This window comes from Oncorhynchus tshawytscha, linkage group LG25, assembly GCF_018296145.1.
Source record: "Oncorhynchus tshawytscha isolate Ot180627B linkage group LG25, Otsh_v2.0, whole genome shotgun sequence".
Lineage (NCBI taxonomy): Eukaryota > Metazoa > Chordata > Actinopteri > Salmoniformes > Salmonidae > Oncorhynchus > Oncorhynchus tshawytscha.
This window is the reverse complement of record NC_056453.1, coordinates 7,870,465-7,892,833: the sequence shown is the minus strand read 5'-3', so window position 1 is coordinate 7,892,833 and position 22,369 is coordinate 7,870,465. Positions and strand designations below refer to the sequence as shown.

General features: G+C 43.6%; 1 protein-coding gene across 3 annotated transcripts in view; it reads left to right on the top strand.

Moving 5' to 3' along the window:
- The window catches only part of LOC112224153 (unconventional myosin-Id), a 124,148-nt gene that overhangs the window by 50,783 nt on the left and 50,996 nt on the right, over window positions 1-22,369 (top strand). For all 3 annotated transcript variants that reach the window (XM_042305906.1, XM_042305905.1, XM_042305907.1), the window contains 5 exons: window positions 988-1,058; window positions 2,621-2,695; window positions 2,874-3,006; window positions 3,350-3,516; window positions 6,131-6,338. In XM_042305906.1, the coding sequence (XP_042161840.1) occupies window positions 988-1,058; window positions 2,621-2,695; window positions 2,874-3,006; window positions 3,350-3,516; window positions 6,131-6,338 (654 nt within the window). The remainder of the gene's footprint in view (window positions 1-987; window positions 1,059-2,620; window positions 2,696-2,873; window positions 3,007-3,349; window positions 3,517-6,130; window positions 6,339-22,369) is intronic.

Genomic DNA, 22,369 nt, shown 5'->3' with positions numbered 1-22,369 from the left:
TACTCCATGTGTAACTCTGTCTGTTCACACTGCTATGCTTTATCTTGGCCAGGTCGCAGTTGCAAATGAGAACTTGTTCTCAACTAGCCTACCTGGTTAAATAAAGGTGAAATAAAAAATAAAACATCTGGGGAAGCAGCTTCTCTCTCTAATGGGGATACAGTATGTTATATCTGGGGAAGCAGCTTCTCTCTCTCTAATGGGGATACAGTACAGTACGTTATATCTGGGGAAGCAGCTTCTCTCTCTAATGGGGATACAATGTCGTACGTTATATCTGGGGAAGCAGCTTCTCTCTCTCTAATGGGGATACAGTAGGTTATATCTGGGGAAGCAGCTTTTCTCTCTCTAATGGGGATACAGTAGGTTAATTCTGGGGAAGCAGCTTCTCTCTCTCTAATGGGGATACAGTAGGTTAATTCTGGGAAGCAGCTTCTCTCTTGCTAATGGGGATACAGTATGTTATATCTGGGGAAGCAGCTTCTCTCTCTCTAATGGGGATACAGTATGTTATATCTGGGGAAGCAGCTTCTCTCTCTCTAATGGGGATACAGTATGTTATATCTGGGGAAGCAGCTTCTCTCTCTCTAATGGGGATACAGTAGGTTAATTCTGGGGAAGCAGCTTCTCTCTCTCTAATGGGGATACAGTAGGTTCATTCTGGGGAAGCAGCTTCTCTCTCTCTAATGGGGATACAGTAGGTTAATTCTGGGGAAGCAGCTTCTCTCTCTCTAATGGGGATACAGTAGGTTAATTCTGGGGAAGATGCTTTCCAGTAAAGAAAAATGGAGCATAGCACATCTGAAAATAGATGCCCTTAATATTACAGACTAAAGTGCCCCATTGTTTTCGCTCCTTTGCAAAGGAGCTATTAGATTTCTAGGCAGAGTCAAGTGAACTCACCTCCTTGACTGTGGGAATGTATCCCTCCCTACTTCTCCAGGTTTGTTACTCAATTTCTCTCTCTCTCTCTCTCTCCATCCACAGCTCTCCCCGACAGACAAGAGTTTGGAGTTTGACAGAGATTTCCGTATCCGGCACTATGCAGGGGATGTCGTGTAAGTTACTGTATACAGTGGTGTACAGTACTGTATGGCACCACCCTTTTGTTATCAGTCATTGTGGTGGCAGAAGTGACTTCCTTACACTTCACTTTGTTGTTTAAATACCCTTGTTGGTTTCCATTTTCTGGGCTCCGTTATTTACTTAACAAATAAGGAACACTCAAAATGTGCACTTATAAATCAGAATTAAAAAAAAATCTAAATACAGCTGAAGACAGAAGTCATAGATCAAACATCACACATACAACTGATGTCTCTACTGAGTTCTGCAAAATTGGAAAAGTCCAATTTGCTTTTAATGTGCTTGCAGTCAACCCATAGTGATGTAACTGCCTACGTCAACACCTTCTACTCATGAGACCAAACCCATGCATATACAGTTATACAAACCTGCAGGAGAGAACAATAGTTTGTGTTTTCTAAGGGAACAACAGTAATTTTCCACTCCTCAAGTTGCTTTATAGTGGTATGTCTGACTTGTCTCTTATCTCTTTCACTCCCCTGCAGGGTTCTGTGTCTATGGATCTCTTTTAGCCTTGAGGCGCTTTCTCACAGACACCCTGTTTTGACTGCAATAACTCTCACAGCTCTCAGACCGTTTCTTGTAAGAGGCAAAGACTAGAAAATAACTGGGGAACGATATTAAACCTTATAATGAATATATATATATATTGCTAATCTGTAGTCTAGGACCCTATAAATGTAGTGTGGGAGGGGTCTTATAACCCCTCCCCTTCTATTAATACAACCTAAGCATAATCAATTATTATAATACATCAAGCATTTGGTGCAGCCCCTATCATGACCCTAAGGTGACTCCATCACCCTCATCATTACAAAAACACGAGATCATCAAACACTATCATCAACCAAATCACCAGCTGTGTATGCTACAGTATGCAAGTCATCCTCAACGCCTGCATGTCTGTCCTGCCCAGCATCTCCGAGCTACATCCCCATGGTTAATATCTTTTATTTAACCTTTGTTTTATCAGGGAGTCATACTGAGACCAAAGTCTGCTTCACAGAGCCCTGAATTACATGAATTAAAGAAAATAGACATCAATTATATGTCTTTAAATATGAGCGATAAATACCATGGACTGTGACATCCACTCTGCCTGCAGCCTAGCCTAACTGGTTCAGAGAGTACTCAAACTTGAGATCCACCGCGTTCCAAATGGCACCCTATTCCCTATATAGTGCACTACTGTTGACCAGGGTCCATAGGGCTCTGGTCAATGGGGTCCTGGTCAAAAGTAGTGCACTATATAGGGAATAAGGTGCCATTTGAGATACAGCCTGAGACTGTGGAGTCAGGCCTTTAATGGGCCAGTTTCCTCCTGCGTCTTACTGATGGCTCCAACACTCCCACTGTTTTTCTGGAAACAGAGGATTTGTTCTCTAATTCTTCTGTGATTCATCCATTGTAATCATTTCTGAGTAGGTTTTAGGAGACGCTGTTGTCATTTTTAAGCACCGTCTTTGGTGCTGTATGTTGTCTTAGTGTCTGAAAAAGATGATCAAAGTGTGTGTGTACTTATGTACTACCGCAGGTACTCTGTGGTTGGCTTCATCGACAAGAACAAGGACACTCTCTTCCAGGACTTCAAAAGGCTACTGTACAACAGGTTAGAGTCAACACACACCTGCTATCCCCTCTCCTCTCGCCCTCCTCCCTCCCTATCTCATGGTCCCACTGTAGCCTTCTATGATGCACTGATAACCAATTTTTCCTCCCCTTTTTTTCCCCCCGCTCCTCTCTTTCTCACTCTTTTCCTCTTCCCCTCTCTACCTCTCTCTCCGTAGCTCCAACCCAGTGCTGAAGATGATGTGGCCGGAGGGCAAGCTGAGTATCACTGAGGTCACCAAACGACCCCTAACGGCCGCCACCCTCTTTAAGAACTCCATGATCGCATTGGTGGAGAACCTGGCATGCAAGGTGAGGGTTGTGGCCACCTCCTGGCAACTATTTCATTGGCCAACAACAACATGACATTTTTTTTGAGAACGTGTACTACTGACTTGACAGAGCGAGTTCATCTCAATAGTCTACTCCTCTGAAATTATACATGTAAATTCACAGGATGTAAAAAAAATTTTTTAAATAAAGTCTTAAAAAAAAAAAAACATGTTGGATATCCTATAGGAATTAGCTTTCACCTGTCCAGTTGTTCCACATCCGTGCCGATAGAGGATAGGAGACTGGGGGGGGCTTTGTCTCCTCGCTTTGTCTCCTCGCTGTGTCTCCTCGCTTTGGTCATCCTGGTGGTTTGTGTGTACAGGAGCCCTACTATGTGCGCTGCATCAAGCCCAACGACGTCAAGTCGCCCCTGCTGTTCGAGTACGAGCGTTGTCGCCACCAGGTCGAGTACCTGGGCCTACTGGAGAACGTTCGTGTGCGCCGCGCCGGATTCGCCAACCGCCAGGAGTACCCCCGCTTCCTCCAGAGGTACGAGCTTAAACCTCATCTCCAGGTAGAAGGAGAATCAGGTCCCGAGTAGTGGTGATTTAGGGTCAACTCCCTCCTTTCCGTATAGTCTTATTCATTATGATATAAAAGGCCAGATCCCCATCCGATAGCAGCATTCCTAGTCTGACGGACATTTTCCCAGAGCAAAATCATTGTGCAAAGTTACAAAAATGCATTAAAACTGCTCGCAGTGGGATTTAATTTGAAGATTTTCTTAAACAATTCCCTCTTTGTGAATACGAGCCCACCCCAACACAATGTTCCTGTGCCCTGCCCTTCACTAGGAAAACAGCCCTGCAACAGAGTGGGTGTGTTTTTAATGACGTGTCTTTTCCATCGAATGCAGTTGACGCGCTGCACTTTAGTGGGGGGTGGGGGGGGGAGGGGGACATGCTCTGTCGTATTGAGACAGGATTCATCAACAATATGAACCTCACAATGATCACTTCTGATTCATTTTACGCTTTCAATGTGTCACTACTTCCTGCCTCTGTTTTCGATCCGCTCACCTACTGAACATTCCTTCATTCTTTTTTTTCTCTACCATTATACCATGACATTCATTTACGTACACCACCATTCAAAAGGTTAGGGTCACTTAGAAATGTCCTTGTTTTTGAAAGAAAAGCACAGTTTTTGTCCATTGAAATAACATAATCAGAAATACAGTGTAGACATTGTCAATGTTGTAAATGACTATTGTAGCTGGAAACGGCAGATTTTTTAAAATTTTATGTATTATCTACATAAGCGTCCAGAGGCCCATTATCAGCAACCTTCACTCCTGTGTTCCAATGGCACGTTGTGTTAGCTAATCCAAGTTTATCATTTTAAAAGGCTAATTGATCATTAAGAAAACCCTTTTGCAATTATGTTAGGGCAGCTGAAAACTGTTTTAAAGAAGCAATAAACCTAGCCTTCTTTAGATTAGTTGAGTATCTGGAGCATCAGCATTTGCCTTCTAGAAAGAGTTCCTCTGTCCAGTGTCTGTGTTCTTTTGCCCATCTTAAGCTTTTTGTTTTATTGGCCACTCTGTGATATGGCTTTTTCTTTGCAACTCTACCTAGAAGGCCAGCATCCTGGAGTCGCCTCTTCACTGTTGACGATCTGTTGACTATTTAATGAAGCTGCCAGTTGAGGACTTGTGAGGCATCTGTTTCTCATGATCAAATAGCCTTTTAAAATGATAAACTTGGATTAGCTAACACAACGTGCCATTGGAACACAGGAGTGATGGTTGCTGATAATGGGCCTCTGGACGCCTGTGTAGATATTCCATAAAAAATCAGCCGTTTCCAGCTACAATAGTCATGTACAACATTAGCAATGTCTACACTGTATTTCTGATATTTTATGTTATTTTAATAGACAAAAAATGTGCTTTTCTTTCAAAAACAAGGACATTTCTAAGTGACCCTAACCTTTTGAATGGTAGTGTACATCCAGTACTCTTAACACCAAATCGTGACTAAATTAATAGACTGGGGCTGGCCTTGAGTTTGGTAAAGCAGAATCCAGTCAGTACTGGACTAAATCATAGAGAGCTTTGCAGTGGGGAGGAGGGCCTTAGCATCATCACATCGGCTTGTGAGTGGGCGCTATGTGACAGCAGTGTTGTCACTTATGATGCTGCAAGTCTCTCGCATCAGATTAGACTAGACGACACCGTAGACAACTAAATGAGATTCTGTCTCTCAATCATACAAACGTGTGCACTCACACACTTGTTTTACATAATAAATTAGGACAAAATATAGCAAGATATTTCTTCTAAAAGTGTGATATTAAACATCTGGGAAACAGAGGCAGGTTCATATTGTGTGCAAAAGGAGGATTTTTAATAGGATTTATTTTGGACTCTTGGCAGTTCAATTAGGATTTTGTTCAAACTGCACTCACACACAAGCTCCAAATGGTCCCAAACAAATGGAAATACACGTGCAAACACACCTTTTTAAAAAAAACCTTGCCCCTAATACATTCACAGCTGTCTCGCCCTGTCTCGCCCCTGCCCTTCCTCAGTCAAATTAGATGAGGTAATATCTGTGGTAGTTAGCGGTGATAGTTTTGCATAACACACTTCTCCTCTAACTCTGTCCCTCATTTCCTTCACTGATGAATTTGGACTGTGTATTACATCATGCTTTGGCAGTAAAATGCCAGCGAATAACTAATGTAGGAATCGGTTGACAGGCCTGCTCGCAGTGTTTTGACCTCTCTTGGCCGTCCAATAATATCTTGTCACAGTGTCCTGTAATGTTGCCAATCGTTCTGTTTTCTCATGTATTTTGCGGGGCATTTTTTTCTGTGAGTCACTGTCAAAGAACAAATCACTTCAACAAAGTGTATGTTTTGTGAAAGAAGAAGAGTGATGCAGACACAATTGGGAATTCAAGTCAGTCATTTAGTCCAATGTGACGAACAGTTAACACACTGTTTGCAGTGTGTTTGGGCCCTTTCAGCAATAAACCCAATTACTGCATTGTACGCACCATGCTCTGAACTATCAGAACCACTCTGGTTAGCGATGGTGCTAAAGTGTTTTGAGGCCCACTAATATTGGACCCTCTCTGCCTCCATTCCGCCCCCTCAGGTACAAGATGATCTCGGAGTTCACGTGGCCCAATCACGACCTCCCGTCGGACAAAGAGGCAGTGAAGAGGCTGGTGCAGGGCTGCGGCTTCGAGCACGACGTGGCCTACGGCAAGACCAAGGTGTTCGTCCGCACGCCGCGCACCCTCTTCTGCCTGGAGGAGCAGAGGGACGAAATGGTTGGGAGAATAGTCCTCTTCCTTCAGAAGGTCAGTTTCAATGTTGTCACCTTTGTCCCTTAGCCTGGTCTCCATGGCAACAGCCCTATGTCGAGTGGTAACATTTGTATAGGTGTGACCTCTCCAGGTAAATCTGTTAAATTCAATAGTGTACACGTATTATATTCAATATCCTATTGACAATGAGAAATGAAAAGCCACTACTGTCACTAACATCATTCTATCAGGGAGATGGATTACTAGTCAAAGCTACCCATTCTCCAGTAACCTCATTATCTTGTTTCTTCAACACTCATTGTGTTCTCATTTAAATTCACTCTCTGTACTTTTCATATGAATAGCCAACTCTCGAGGCTTGATATGCCACTATGCGCCGAGATATTTTCTGGGCCTAAAATTATTATAGCGTTAGCTCTCTCTCTCTCTGGGTTCTCTCTCTCTGGGTTCTATCAGCCCGTACAACCCCAGCTCAGTAAATGTGCTGGAGGAGAAAAAAGAGCAGAGGTCCACACATCCGCACTGCAGACTTCTGGGAAGCCGCCGGCATTCCTGCACAGTAAAAGAACAAACAATCTCTGGGACTGAGAATATAATGTTCACATAACCCTAAAGCCATTCAACCCTTATTATTGACCCCTTATAATAGTTGGAATATATTACAAATATACCACAGATCCTGAGGTGCTCTGGGAGCATTCAGAGGATGGAAAACAAGATATGAATCTTAATATAAACCATTAGCTATGTAACAGTGTGAATATACTGGAGCCATAGGGAAAATCTATTTCGTATATGTGAGCACCTTCTATCATAAAGACAGTTTTACGACATTGATACAGACTAGAATGTAATCCCATGTTATTGCTCCATTACGACCGATTCTCCATTTAGTGTTCTCTATGCAATATAATTGGGATATGGATATTGACTTTCTTTTTTCTTTTTTACATCTTCCTCCCTTGATTGGCTGGTAAAGAAAGTCATGTGATTGTGTTGTGCACGAGAATGCGCCACTGACTTTCAGACACCTCTGGTAAGAATGATAGCATGTGTCATAACATGTGCCATTACACACCCATTAAGCCAGCCTAAGACATACTGTATAATACTTCTGTATAGATGGGAATAGGTGGAGGAAATAGTTTTTTTTAGAGTGTAGTGTTGAATGTGGCCCTGTCATTTTGCTGTCAAATCTAGCTGACCTTCTCAAAAGGTAATGCCCCCTCTGACTGACAGATACAGAGATCAAAACGTCCATTTGTCAGCATCTGACTGCTCCGTTTCATGTTTCCTTCTTCTTGTTTGGGATTTGAGCCCCTGTTTTATTCAATCACCTGGGAGCCATTCATACGATTGGTGACAGAATGAAGATTGACGGGCTATACATTTACCGCGCATGTTATTGCTACTCAAATTGCTAGGAGTACAAATACGTTCGTTCACAACACCTTTCATTCGGACAGCTCTCTCCAAGGACTGGGCTGCAATATGACTGCCCGCAGACACCAAAGGGTTAAAGCAACCAAATTGCTTCGTTGCAGGATTGATTGTTTGGCCTCTGTATTGATCTACAGGGCCCCGGTTGGGCTGCCCGGCAGACGAGCTCGGCGTGTGTTCCTATTCGCTCTTAGGACTATCTCAAAGGATGTCGCCACTTTGATAACCAAGTACAAAGACCAGAGATGAATTCCAGATGTTCGACCCAAAGAGAGGTTTTGGGGTTGAAGGAATGGTATAGGGCTCGCTCAGTCAAAAAAGAAGAAGCACCCAGGACTACACACACTCCCATTCACCACCCTCCACAAATAAGTAAAATAGACCTCTAACGTTAGTGTATTTGACTCCATTTTCCACCCTGCCCCCTACACACACAGCTCATCATCTGTGCCAAGCAATCCCCTTATCAGCAGCTGGCACACCACTGTGGCTTATGCCAACAGGCCCCACCATGCCAGGGGTGGCAGTACCTCAAGCTCTCTTCCCCTCCCCCTATGAGCCTCCTTCCCCAGACAACCACAATACCCTGTCATTGTCTGCACCCTACACATAAAGGAGTGAGGGATCCCATATATTACATTTGAGGTGCCCTTCTCCATACTTGGTTCTAGTACACAATGTGGCCTTTCTCCCTACCGCCCCTCCTTGCACCCTGACTCTCTCCCGCCGCATCTCATTTCACACTGCCTTTTGCTCCGTCGTTCCTCGTTTCTGCTCCGTCGTTCCTCGTTTCCGCCCCGTCAAAGCCGTTCCGCTCTGGCTCTCTTCTCCTCCCCGCGGATAGAACTCTGGATCCACTGAATCCACCCTCACGTTCACGGCTATCAACTCTGCCCTCACCACTGACTGACTGCACTACATCCCCGCAATCAGTGGTCCATATCTGCTCCACTAGACACTCCCTAGTGTGGACTGTGCAGTCAGTTGAACACACAAGCATGCATCCATACCACAATCAGAGCCTTATCCTCAGGACGGGGCAATAGTCCCAATCTGAACCAACCTAAAGGGGATTAAATACTACAATCCAACACAAATACATACTTTATGAATGATTCATGAGCTTCCCCATTTTTTTTTAATGAGTATTTCATAAATGGAAGCTCATCCATCCACATCGGTGTCTGTCAGGGCTGGGAATGGCGAGAGAGAGAGAGGGAGACATGAGAGTCCCCTGTGTATTGGGAGCCAGGGAATTAAAGCTGCAATCCGCAGACAAAAAAAATAACAACGCGTACTCACCGCCCCTGGTTCTGTAAAAATCTGAGGGATGGGGCTGGAGAAATGCAACCATTCTCAAATTCCATAGACTGAGCTATGGAGGCAAGGACTGACCCTCCACGATATCAAAATGATAGTTTTTACATTTACTTTGTTTACAAACATTTGGAGTAAAACAAGCTTATATTTTTGGGTTCTGATGGGATACGCCAGTTGAGCAACACTCATGAGGCATTTATAAGGTATATTCTTCAAGAATCAATGGGTACATATCATTCATTTATAAGTCCAAAAATGGATGTTGCAATGCACATTGCCCCTTTTAATTGCTGCTGTTACATGTGTCTGAGCGACTGTGGATTTATCAGTGAGACTGTAGGCTAGCATTAGCCTAGCCTACAATCTGCCGACTGGGCCAGAACTGATCCCACCTCTATCCACACGCCTCAGCAGTACTTAACCTGATCCTAATTCATCGGATGTAGGCATTATTAAAATAGCGTGTGAAGTGTTCTGTTACTTATGGTACATTTACAAATGCATGGCACCTGCAAAACACCTACAGTAGCTACCTCCCAAAATGGTCACTCTTCCAGACAAAATCAAAGGGAAACATGTTTCTCTTGTCACTCCTTTGTATCAGTGACTTTGGCTTCGCTTAGGGAGATGCTGTACCTGCACCCTCTGTTGTTGTGGAAGACTTTGATGATGAAATATCTCTTGATTAATACTGAAGGATTTTTCCCTTCCGTCTCTCGGAGCTCATCCGTGTTCACATCTTGTGTTCTTTGATGCTCTTTGTTTACCACTGTGCTGTCAACTATGCTCAGTAACCGTTTGAGTGTTCTCTTACTGCAATTTCACACTGCCTCAACCTAACAACTTCCCACTGTTAAAGAATGAAACGCATTCAGGCACGTGTCCTTTTGAATTCACTAACACTTATACATGAATAGTGTTTTTATATTTGAGATACAATGCAAAATAAATTAATACCGGCTTATATTTTATTCATAAATCCTGGTCTGTGTATCCTTGAGTTGGTAATGTAATTGATTCTCACCAGAACAAAACGTTGCAGGCTATTTGAGTATAATAATTCACACTTGGATTCACTGCCTTAACAACAAGAAGAGAAAATAGTGCCGGGCGTTTTACACTCAAAACGATCCACTGACCTGACAGCAATGCATCTCCTCGACAGTGTGGAAGGATATGGGTAGACGGGGGGCTCTCGCCATGGCAACCAAGGTTTGGCTCCCAGCCAAGGTGCACTGCTTTCCTCTGATATGACCTTCACTTGCCATTCTCTCTCTTTCCTCATAGAATCGCCCCTTTTCTTTCTATCCTTTGATATCCTCTATCCGTCTATTCATGTATAATACAGTATGTTATAATTAATAGACCTGACTGGAAGATACAAGCATTCATTTCTAAAGGTTTATTTGTTTCAGTTAGTGGCTGACAATCTGTCCATGGAGGCAACGCAAATTGCTAACAAATTCCAATAATTTCCATCAATATTTGTATCGATCAACATGACAAAGAGTCTATTCTATTTTAACCTCAATTCCGCACAATACATGAACCAAATGATGGAACATAATGAACATGTATAGAGGATGTTAGTCTAGAGAGGGTTTTGGAGCAAGCCACTGGCTGCTACCTTGAGCATGTGGTGATGGTGTTGTTCACCCGAGCGCTGGATTGATTTATCCGAAAAACCCATTGGCCCAGTGTCTCGGCCCAGTGTCCCCAGTGCTTGCCTGAGGTCAGTGTGTGTGTGTGTGCGTGGTGCCCTTGATAAATTGTGTCACACACACTGCTTGATGCCGTCTCCGCCCACCTCGGTGTATTGAGCATTTCACTGGAAAAACCAAATGTCCCGGGAGGACAGGGAAATAGTGGCACTCGGCATTTGATTGCAGTCAAGTGTGTCGCCCCGCCGGTCTTTCCATGTTTGATTTGTTTTGTGGATGACATGAATGATATTTTGTTTAGCATGTTTAGTCAGAGACTATAAATGGTATTGCCAACCCTTGCTTGTTTTACGGATGGATTGATGGCCTCTTTATTAGGCCTTAAGCAGTTGCAGCACTTAGTCTAACCTATAGTGTATGATTTACTATATATTTTTTTATTTAACCTTTATTCTACTTGGCAAGTACATATTTTTTTACTTTAGTTTATTTAGTAAATATTTTCTTAACTGCATTGTTGGTTAAGGGCATGTAAGTAAGCATTTCACTGTCAAATGCTTACTTTACAAGCCTTTAACCAACAATGCAGGCGCATGTGACAAATAACATTTTATTTGTTGCAGGAAAGTTTGCAGGAATTTGAAAACGTGTAATGTATTTGAGGCTTCTGAAATTCCAGACTAGATTTTCCCTCCAAAAATGTCAATTAAAATCCACATAATAATTCACATTTCCTGTTGATGCAGGATTATTTTCCTGCTGCGGCAGGATCCTACATCTGTATGTGATTTGTGCTGGACGGGCTCTCTCTACCCAAAATGCATTTCAAAGTGCCCTAATAAAGCCGTACCAATCTGTCCCACTTTGTCTGCCCGAGACGCCCCCAATTTGGCTTTGACGAGCTCGTAAATCTGGATCCCCAGAGCCATGGGAGTGTGTGGTTAGTACGACTCCATGATGGAGGGAGGGAGTCTGTTAAAGGATGATCAGATAGCTTTACTGGAGAGGAGGGAGTTTCGGCCTTGTTATTGACCTGATTTACCCACGCTCCCCTGGGTGTCGTCTCCTCTCCTCTCACCACCTTCCCACTCGTGATAATTCTACACCGTCTGCCCCTCTGTGTTTAAGCACAGCCAAGCAACCGTGTGTGTGGGAGATGGAGCCATCGGCATTTGAAATAATTGTACCATTTGAATAATATCATGATAATTTAGGATATATGGATAGTCGACATGTTTTATTTAAACTTTGTTTAAACTTGGATACTTGTTTGCTGCGCAGCCTGCACACTAAGCAAGGCGGGGGATGGACAGAGGCCGGTGGTGTGTGTGACCATAGAAATAGAATGAATAGAACGGTCTTGGAACGTCTATCCCTGGCAATTTGACTGGTAAACTCATGGGAACACGATGCAATAATTTCCATGGTATCAAATCCAATTTTATTTGTCACATACACATGGTTAGCAGATGTTAATGCGAGTGTAGCGAAATGCTTGTGCTTCTAGTTCCGACAATGCAGTAATAACCAACAAGTAATCTAACTAACAATTCCAAAACTACTGTCTTATACACAGTGTAAGGGGATAAAGAATATGTACATTAGGATATATGAATGAGTGATGGTACAGAGCAGCATAGGCAAGATACAGTAGATGGTATCGAGTACAGTATATACATATGAGATGAGTATGTAAACAAAGTGGCATAGTTAAAGTGGCTAGTGATACATGTATTACATAAGGATGCAGTCGATGATATAGAGTACAGTATATACGTATGCATATGAGATGAATAATATAGGGTAAGTAACATTATATAAGGTAGCATTGTTTAAAGTGGCTAGTGATATATTTACATTTTCCATCAATTCCCATTATTAAAGTTGCTGGAGTTGAGTCAGTGTCAGTGTGTTGGCTGCAGCCACTCAATGTTAGTGGTGGCTGTTTAACAGTCTGATGGCCTTGAGATAGAAGCTGTTTTTCAGTCTCTCAGTCCCAGCTTTGATGCACCTGTACTGACCTCGCCTTCTGGATGATAGCGGGGTGAACAGGCAGTGGCTCGGGTGGTTGATGTCCTTGATGATCTTTATGGCCTTCCTGAAACATCGGGTGGTGTAGGTGTCCTGGAGGGCAGGTAGTTTGCCCCCGGTGATGCGTTGTGCAGACCTCACTACCCTCTGGAGAGCCTTACGGTTGTGGGCGGAGCAGTTGCCGTACCAGGCGGTGATACAGCCCGCCAGGATGCTCTCGATTGTGCATCTGTAGAAGTTTGTGTGCTTTTGGTGACAAGCCGAATTTCTTCAGCCTCCTGAGGTTGAAGAGGCGCTGCTGCGCCTTCTTCACAATGCTGTCTGTGTGAGTGGACCAATTCAGTTTGTCTGTGATGTGTATGCCGAGGAACTTAAAACTTGCTACCCTCTCCACTACTGTTCCATCGATGTGGATAGGGGGGTGTTCCCTCTGCTGTTTCCTGAAGTCCACAATCATCTCCTTAGTTTTGTTGACGTTGAGTGTGAGGTTATTTTCCTGACACCACACTCCGAGGGCCCTCACCTCCTCCCTGTAGGCCGTCTCGTCGTTGTTTGTAATCAAGCCTACCACTGTTGTGTCGTCCGCAAACTTGATGGAGTTGGAGGCGTGCGTGGCCACGCAGTCGTGGGTGAACAGGGAGTACAGGAGAGGGCTCAGAACGCACCCTTGTGGGGCCCCAGTGTTGAGGATCAGCGGGGTGGAGATGTTGTTGCCTACCCTCACCACCTGGGGGCGGCCCGTCAGGAAGTCCAGTACCCAGTTGCACAGGGCGGGGTCGAGACCCAGGGTCTTGAGCTTGATGACGAGCTTGGAGGGTACTATGGTGTTGAATGCCGAGCTGTAGTCGATGAACAGCATTCTCACATAGGTATTCCTCTTGTCCAGATGGGTTAGGGCAGTGTGCAGTGTGGTTGAGATTGCATCGTCTGTGGACCTATTTGGGCGGTAAGCAAATTGGAGTGGGTCTAGGGTGTCAGGTAGGGTGGAGGTGATATGGTCCTTGACTAGTCTCTCAAAGCACTTCATGATGACGGAAGTGAGTGCTACGGAGCGGTAGTCGTTTAGCTCAGTTACCTTAGCTTTCTTGGGAACAGGAACAATGGTGGCCCTCTTGAAGCATGTGGGAACAGCAGACTGGTATAGGGATTGATTGAATATGTCCGTAAACACACCGGCCAGCTGGTCTGCGCATGCTCTGAGGGCGCGGCTGGGGATGCCGTAATGTAGAATGTTCATTCAAATGATGTTAGCCAGAGTCATATACAGTGAGCTACAGAAGTATTCATAGGTGTCACCTCCGGCACTCGGTCGCGTCATGCCATTGTTATGAACGTTCTCAAGCCGCCTTTCCCCGACGGCGCCATAGTGGTGCCCGTCCAGAATGTCTAGGTTTAATTACTGTTTCGTCTAAATTACACTATTGCCTGGAAATACGATGACATTGCTAAAGTAGTCAAATATTCAGTAGGAAACACACTACTTTTGCCATCAAATTTACTTTAGACAGTTGACAATGTTGTCATTAACTAACAAAGTTCATCAAAATAGCTAGCAATGCCAACGTTAGCTAGCTAAAATCAATCCCCATTCTTTTGTTTTTCTACAAGTTATTTGCCTCCTTTTCAATGTCATCGTATTTCCAAGCCACTGTAATGCATTTTTGATAATCTTCATCAGCGCTCATTGACAATGCATTGAGCAGAATGCTCAGTCAGGCATCAGTCCAAAATATTGTGACGAATTGGAACTTTGGCAATTTTTGTTGTTGTTTTTGGCTCTGTACTCCAGCACTTTGGATTTGAAACTATACAATGACTATGAGGTTAAAATGCAGACAGTCAGCTATAATTTGTGGGTATTTTCATCCATATCAGGTGAACTGTTTAGAAATTACAGCACATTTTGTACATAGTCCCCCCATTTTAGGGGACCAAAATGAAACAAGCAAGATTTCTTGGGACAAATACACTTTTGAAAAAAAAAGACACCTATAAACAGTATATTTCACCAAAGAGCTTTATTTAATTAGGCAGCTTGGTTTGAAAAATGGAAGAAATGGAAGACATACAAGATCACTGATAATCTCCCTCGATCTGGGCTCCACGCAAGATCTCACCCCGTGGGGTCAAAAGGATCACAAGAACGGTGAGCAAAAATCCCAGAACCACATGGGGGGGACCTAGTGAATGACCTGCAGAGAGCTAGGACCAAAGTAACAAAGCTTACCATCAGTAACACACTACGCCGCCGGGGTCTCAAATCCTGCAGTGCCAGACGTGTCCCCCTGCTTAAGACAGTACATGTCCAAGCCCGTCTGAAGTTTGCTAGAGAGCATTTGGATGATCCAGAAGAAGATTGGGAGAATGTCATATGGTCAGATGAAACCAAAATATAACTTTTTGGTAAATGCTTTTTGCTAAACGTCATGTTTAGAGGACAAAGAATGCTGAGTTGCATCCAAAGAACACCATACCTACTGTGAAGCATGGGGGTGGAAACATCATGCTTTGGGGCTGTTTTTCTGCAAAGGGACCAAGGTTTCCAGGTGCAGGGTGTTTCCTCCGACACATTGGTGCGGCTGGCTTCTGGGTTGGATGCGTGCTGTGTTAAGAAGCAGTGCGGCTTGGTTGGGTTGTGAATCGGAGGACGCATGACTTTCAACCTTCGTCTCTCCCGAACCCATACGGGAGTTTTAGCGATGAGACAAGATAGTGGCTACTAAAACCAATTGGATACCACGAAATTGGGGTGAAAACGGGGTATAAAAATAAAAGCAAGGGCATTGAAGATGAAACGTGGCTGGGTTTCAAACGTGGCTGGGCAGCATGACAATGATCCCAAACACACCGCCCGAGCAACGAGGGAGTGGCTTCGTTAGAAGCATTTCAAGGTCCTGGAGTGGCCTAGCCAGTCTCCAGATCTCAACCCCAATAGAAAATCTTTGGAGGGAGTTGAAAGTCAGTGTTGCCCAGCAACAGCCCCATAACATCACTGCTCTAGAGGAGATCTCCATGGAGGAATGGGCCAAAATACCAGCAACGGTGTGTGAAAACCTTGCGAAGACTTACAGAAAACGTTTGACCTCCGTCATTGCCAACAAAGGGTATATAACAAAGTATTGAGAAACTTTTGTTACTGACCAAATACTTATTTTCCACCATATTTTGCAAATAAATTCATTAAAAATCCTACAATGTGATTTTCTGGAGAAAAAAATTCTAATTTTGTCTGTCATAGTTGAAGTGTACCTATGAGGAAAATTACAGGCCTCTCTCATGTTTTTAAGTGGGAGAATTTGCACAATTGGTGGCTGACTAAATACTTTTTTGCCCCACTGTACAACAACACAGAGTTACACATGGAATGAACAAAACATGCAGTCAATAATACAGTAGAAAAAAATAATACAAAGTCTATATACAGTTAGTGCAAATTAGGTCAAATAAGGGAGTTAAGGCAATAAATAGGCCATGGTGGTGAAGTAATTACAATATGGCAATTAAACACTGGAATGGTAGATGTGCAAAAGATGGATGTGCAAGTAGAGATACTGTGGTGCAAAAGGAGCAAAATAAATAAATACAGTATGGGGATGATTTAGATAGATGGGCTGTATACAGATGGGCTATGAACAGCTGCAGTGATCTGTGAGCTGCTCTGACAGCTGGTTCTTAAAGCTAGTGAGGGAGATGGGAATCTCCAGCTTCAGTGATTTTTGCAGTTCGTTCCAGTCAGTGGCAGCAGAGAACTGGAAGGAAAGGCGACCAAAGGAGGATTTGGCTTTGGGGGCAACCAGTGAGATATACCTGCTGGAGCGCGTGCTACGAGTGGATGCTGCTATGGTGTCCAGCGAGCTGAGATAGGGCGGGGCTTTACCTAGCAGAGACTTGTCGATAACCTGTAGCCAGTGGGTTTGGCGACGAGTATGAAGTGAGGGCCAGCCAACGAGAGCATACAGGTCGCAGTAGTGTATGGGGTTTTGGTGGCAAAACGGATGGCACTGTGATAGACTACTTCCAGTTTACTGAGTAGAGTGTTGGAGGCTATTTTATAGATGACATCGCCAAAGTCAAGGATTGGTAGGATGGTCAGTTTTACGAGGGTATGTTTGGCAGCATGAGGGAAGGATGCTTTGTTGCGAAATAGGAAGCCAATTCTAGATTTAATTTTTGATTGGAGATGCTTAATGTGAGTCTGGAAGGAGAGTTTACAGTCTAGCCAGACACCTAGGTATTTGTAGTTAACCACGTATTCTAAGTCACAGCCGTCCAGAGTAGTGATGCTGGATGGGCGGGCAGGTGCGGGCAATGATCGGTTGAATAGCATGCATTTAGTTTTATTTGCTTTTAAGAGCAGTTGGAGGCCACGGAAGGAGAGTTGCATGGAATTGAAGCTCGTCTGGAGGTTAGTTAACACAGTGTCCAAAGAAGGGCCAGAAGTATACAGAATGGTGTTGTCTGCGTAGAGGTGGATCATAGAATCACCAGCAGCAAGAGTGACATCATTTATGTATACAGAGAAGAGTCGGCCCGAGAATTGAACCCTGTGGCAACCCCATAGAGACTGCCAGAGGTCCGGACAGCAGGCCCTCCGATTTGGCACACTGAACTCTATCAGAGAAGTAGTTGGTGAACCAGGCGAGGCAATCATTTGAGAAACCAAGGCTGTTGAGTCTGCCAATAAGAATGTGGTGAATGACAGAGTCGAAAGCCTTGGCCAGGTCGATGAATACAGCTGCACAGTAATGTCCCTTATCGATGGCGGTTAGGATATCGTTAAGGACCTTGAGCGTGGCTGAGGTGCACCCATGACCAGCTCGGAAACCAGATTGCATTGCGGAGAAGGTACGATGTGATTCAAAATGGTCAGTAATCTGTTTGTTAACTTGGCTTTCGAAGACCTTAGAGATGCAGGGTAGGATAGATATACAGTGCCTTGCGAAAGTATTCGGCCCCCTTGAACTTTGCGACCTTTTGCCACATTTCAGGCTTCAAACATAAAGATATAAAACTGTATTTTTTTGTGAAGAATCAACAACAAGTGGGACACAATCATGAAGTGGAACGACATTTATTGGATATTTCAAACTTTTTTAACAAATCAAAAACTGAAAAATTGGGCGTGCAAAATTATTCAGCCCCCTTAAGTTAATACTTTGTAGCGCCACCTTTTGCTGCGATTACAGCTGTAAGTCGCTTGGGGTATGTCTCTATCAGTTTTGCACATCGAGAGACTGACATTTTTTCCCATTCCTCCTTGCAAAACAGCTCGAGCTCAGTGAGGTTGGATGGAGAGCATTTGTGAACAGCAGTTTTCAGTTCTTTCCACAGATTCTCGATTGGATTCAGGTCTGGACTTTGACTTGGCCATTCTAACACCTGAATATGTTTATTTTTGAACCATTCCATTTTAGATTTTGCTTTATGTTTTAGATCATTGTCTTGTTGGAAGACAAATCTCCGTCCCAGTCTCAGGTCTTTTCCAGACTCCATCAGGTTTTCTTCCAGAATGGTCTTGTATTTGTCTCCATCCATCTTCCCATCAATTTTAACCATCTTCCCTGTCCCTGCTGAAGAAAAGCAGGCCCAAACCATGATGCTGCCACCACCATGTTTGACAGTGGGGATGATGGGTTCAGGGTGATGAGCTGTGTTGCTTTTACGCCAAACATAACGTTTTGCATTGTTGCCAAAAAGTTCAATTTTGGTTTCATCTGACCAGAGCACCTTCTTCCACATGTTTGGTGTGTCTCCCAGGTGGCTTGTGGCAAACTTTAAACGACACTTTTTATGGATATCTTTAAGAAATGGCTTTCTTCTTGCCACTCTTCCATAAAGGCCAGATTTGTGCAATATACGACTGATTGTTGTCCTATGGACAGAGTCTCCCACCTCAGCTGTAGATCTCTGCAGTTCATCCAGAGTGATCATGGGCCTCTTGGCTGCATCTCTGATCAGTCTTCTCCTTGTATGAGCTGAAAGTTGAGAGGGACGGCCAGGTCTTGGTAGATTTGCAGTGGTCTGATACTCCTTCCATTTCAATATTATCGCTTGCACAGTGCTCCTTGGGATGTTTAAAGCTTGGGAAATCTTTTTGTATCCAAATCCGGCTTTACACTTCTTCACAACAGTATCTCGGACCTGCCTGGTGTGTTCCTTGTTCTTCATGATGCTCTCTGCGCTTTTAACGGACCTCTGAGACTATCACAGTGCAGGTGCATTTATACGGAGACTTGATTACACACAGGTGGATTGTATTTATCATCATTAGTCATTTAGGTCAACATTGGATCATTCAGAGATCCTCACTGAACTTCTGGAGAGAGTTTGCTGCACTGAAAGTAAAGGGGCTGAATAAATTTTGCACGCCCAATTTTTCAGTTTTTGATTTGTTAAAAAAGTTTGAAATATCCAATAAATGTCGTTCCACTTCATGATTGTGTCCCACTTGTTGTTGATTCTTCACAAAAAAATACAGTTTTATATCTTTATGTTTGAAGCCTGAAATGTGGCAAAAGGTCGCAAAGTTCAAGGGGGCCGAATACTTTCGCAAGGCACTGTAGGTCTGTAGCAGTTTGGGTCTAGAGTGTCTCCACCTCTGAAGAGTGGGATGACCGCGGCAGCTTTCCAATCTTTGGGAATCTCAGACGATACGAAAGAGAGGTTGAACAGTATACACTTACAGTATATGTGTAATGAAGTTTAAGTATTTGGTCCCATATTCCTAGCACGCAATGATTACATCAAGCTTGCGACTTTACAAACCTGCTCGATGTATTTGCTGTTTGTTTTGGTTGTGTTTCAGATTATTTTGTGCCCAATAGAAATTAATGGTAAGTAATGTATTGTCATTCTGGAGTCACTTTTATTGTAAATGAGAATAGAATATGTTTCTAAGCAATTCTACATTAATGTGGATGCTACCATGATTACAGATAGTCCTGACTGAATCGTCAATAATGATGAGTGAGAAAGTTACAGATGCACAAATATCATAACCGAGGTACAGATCTGGGGAAGGGTACCTAAACATTTCTGCAGCAGTGAAGGTCCCCAAGAACACAGTGGCCTCCATCATTCTTAAATGGCATAAGCTTGGAACCACCAAGACTCTTCCTAGAGCTGGCTGCCCGACCGAACTGAGCAATCGGGGGAGAAGGACCTTCGTCAGGGAGGTGACCAAGAACACGATGGTCACTCTAACAGAGCTCCGGAGTTCCTCTGTGGAAATGGGAGAACCTTCCAGAAGGACAACCATCTCTGCAGCATTCCACCAATCAGGCCTTTATGGTAGAGTGGCCAGACGGAAGCCACTCTCCAGTAAAAGGTACATGACAGCCGGCTTGGTGTTTACCAAAAGGCACCTAAAGGACTCTGACCATGAGAAACAAGATTATCTGGTCTGATGAAACCAATATGTAACTATTTGGCCTGAATGCTAAGCATCACATCTGGAGGAAACCTGACACCGTCCTATGGTGAAGCATGGTGGTGGCAACATTATGCTGTGGGAATGTTTTTCAGTGGCAGGGACTGCGAGACTATTCAGGATCGAGGGAAAGATGAATGGAGCAAAGTACAGAGAGATCCTTGATGAAAACCTGTTCTAGAGTGCTCAGGACCTCAGACTGGGGCCCTAAGTACACAGCCAATACAATGCAATAGTGGCTTTGGGACAAGTCTCTGAATGTCTTTAAGTGGCCCAACCAGAGCCCGGACTTGAACCCAATCGAACATCTCTGGAGAGACCTGAAAATAGATGTGCAGGGACTCTCTCCATTCAACCTGACAGAGCTTGAGAGGATCTGCAGAGAAGAATGGGAGAAACTCCCCAAATACACATGTGTAATCGCTGCCAAAGGTGCTTCAACAAAGTACTGAGTAAAGGGTATGAATACCTATGTAATATAAAAAAAATTGTCTAAAAAACAGTTTTTGCTTTTGTCATTTTTGCTTTGTAATTATTGTGTGTGGTTTGATTCTAATCAATTTTAGAATAAGGCTGTAATTTAATAAAATGTGGATGAAGTCTGAATACTTTCCAAATGCGCTATATATACTGAACAAAAATATAAATGCAATGTGCAACAATTTCAAAGATTTTGCTGAGTTACAGTTCATATAAGGAAATCATTCAATTGAAATACATTTGTTAGGCCCTAATCTATGGATTTCACATGGGTGGGCCTGGGAGGGCGTAGGCTCATCCACTGGGGAGCCAGACCCAGCCAATCAGACTGAGTTTATCCCCACAAAAAGGCTTTATTACAGACAGAACTACTCCTCAGCACCCCGCCCTCCCCCCTCAGTTGTCAGGCCGGTTGGATGTACTGCCAAATTCTCTAAAACGATGTTGGAGGCAGCTTACGGTAGAGGAATTAACATCAAATGATCTGGCAACAGTTCTGGTGGACATTCCTGCAGTCAGCATGCCAATTGCACACTCCCTTAAAACTTATTTGACATTGTGTTGTGTGACAAATGCACATTTTTTAAGTGGCCTTTTATTGTCCACAGCACAAGGTGCACCTGTGTAATGATCATGCTGTTTATTCAGCTTCTTGATATATACCACACCTGTCAGGTGGATGGATTATCTTGACAAAAGATAAAATGCTCACTAACAGGGATGTAAACACATTTGTGCACAACATTTGAGAGAAATTAGCTTTTTGTGTGTATGGAACGTTTCTGTGATCTTTTATTTCAGCTCATCAAACATGAGACAAGCACTTTACATGTAGCGTTTATGTTTTTGTTCAGTGTAGGAGTAGATCTATGGGATCAATATCATGCCAAATGTAAATCACCAATCCACAAATGTAAATTGCTTTCCACAAATGCAATTCACTATCCACAAACAAACACCTTTTGATTTGTATTTGTAAATCCATGTATTGCATTTGAAACCTTTTTTATAACTGCAGACATGCAGGTCATTTCCAAGGGCCGTAAGTAAAATGACTGCCTTAAAGAAAGCGATTTGTATTCGGAGAAAAAATAGTTGATCCCATTGATGCTGTTGACCCGGGTCACTTGTTGCTGCGGAAAAGGAGGCGGTCAAAGGGGGTGAGTGTAACTGGTGTGAAATGGCTAATTAGTTGATGCGCGCTAATAGCGTTTCAATCGGTGACGTCACTCGTTCTGAGACCTTGAAGTGAACTCAGCAAAAAAAGAAATGTCTCTTTTTCAGGACCCTGCCTTAGAAAGATAATTCGTAAAAAATCCAAGTAACTTCCAAGATGTCATTGTAAAGGGTTTAAACACTGTTTCCCATGCTTGTTCAATGAACCATAAACAATTAATGAACATGCACCAGTGGAACGGTCGTTAAGACACTAACAGCTTACAGACGGTAGGCAATTAAGGTCACAGTTATGAAAACTTAGGACACCTAAGAGGCCTTTCTACTGACTCTGGAACAACACCAAAAGAAAGATGCCCAGGGTTCTTGCTCATCTGCGTGAACGTGCCTTAGGCATGCTGCAAGGAGGGATGAGGACTGCAGATGTGGCCAGGGCAATACATTACAATGTCCATACTGTGAGACGCCTAAAACGGGCTTCCTGCAGGCTCATCTCTTCCGTCCTCCATTATTTATAAGTCCGCTAG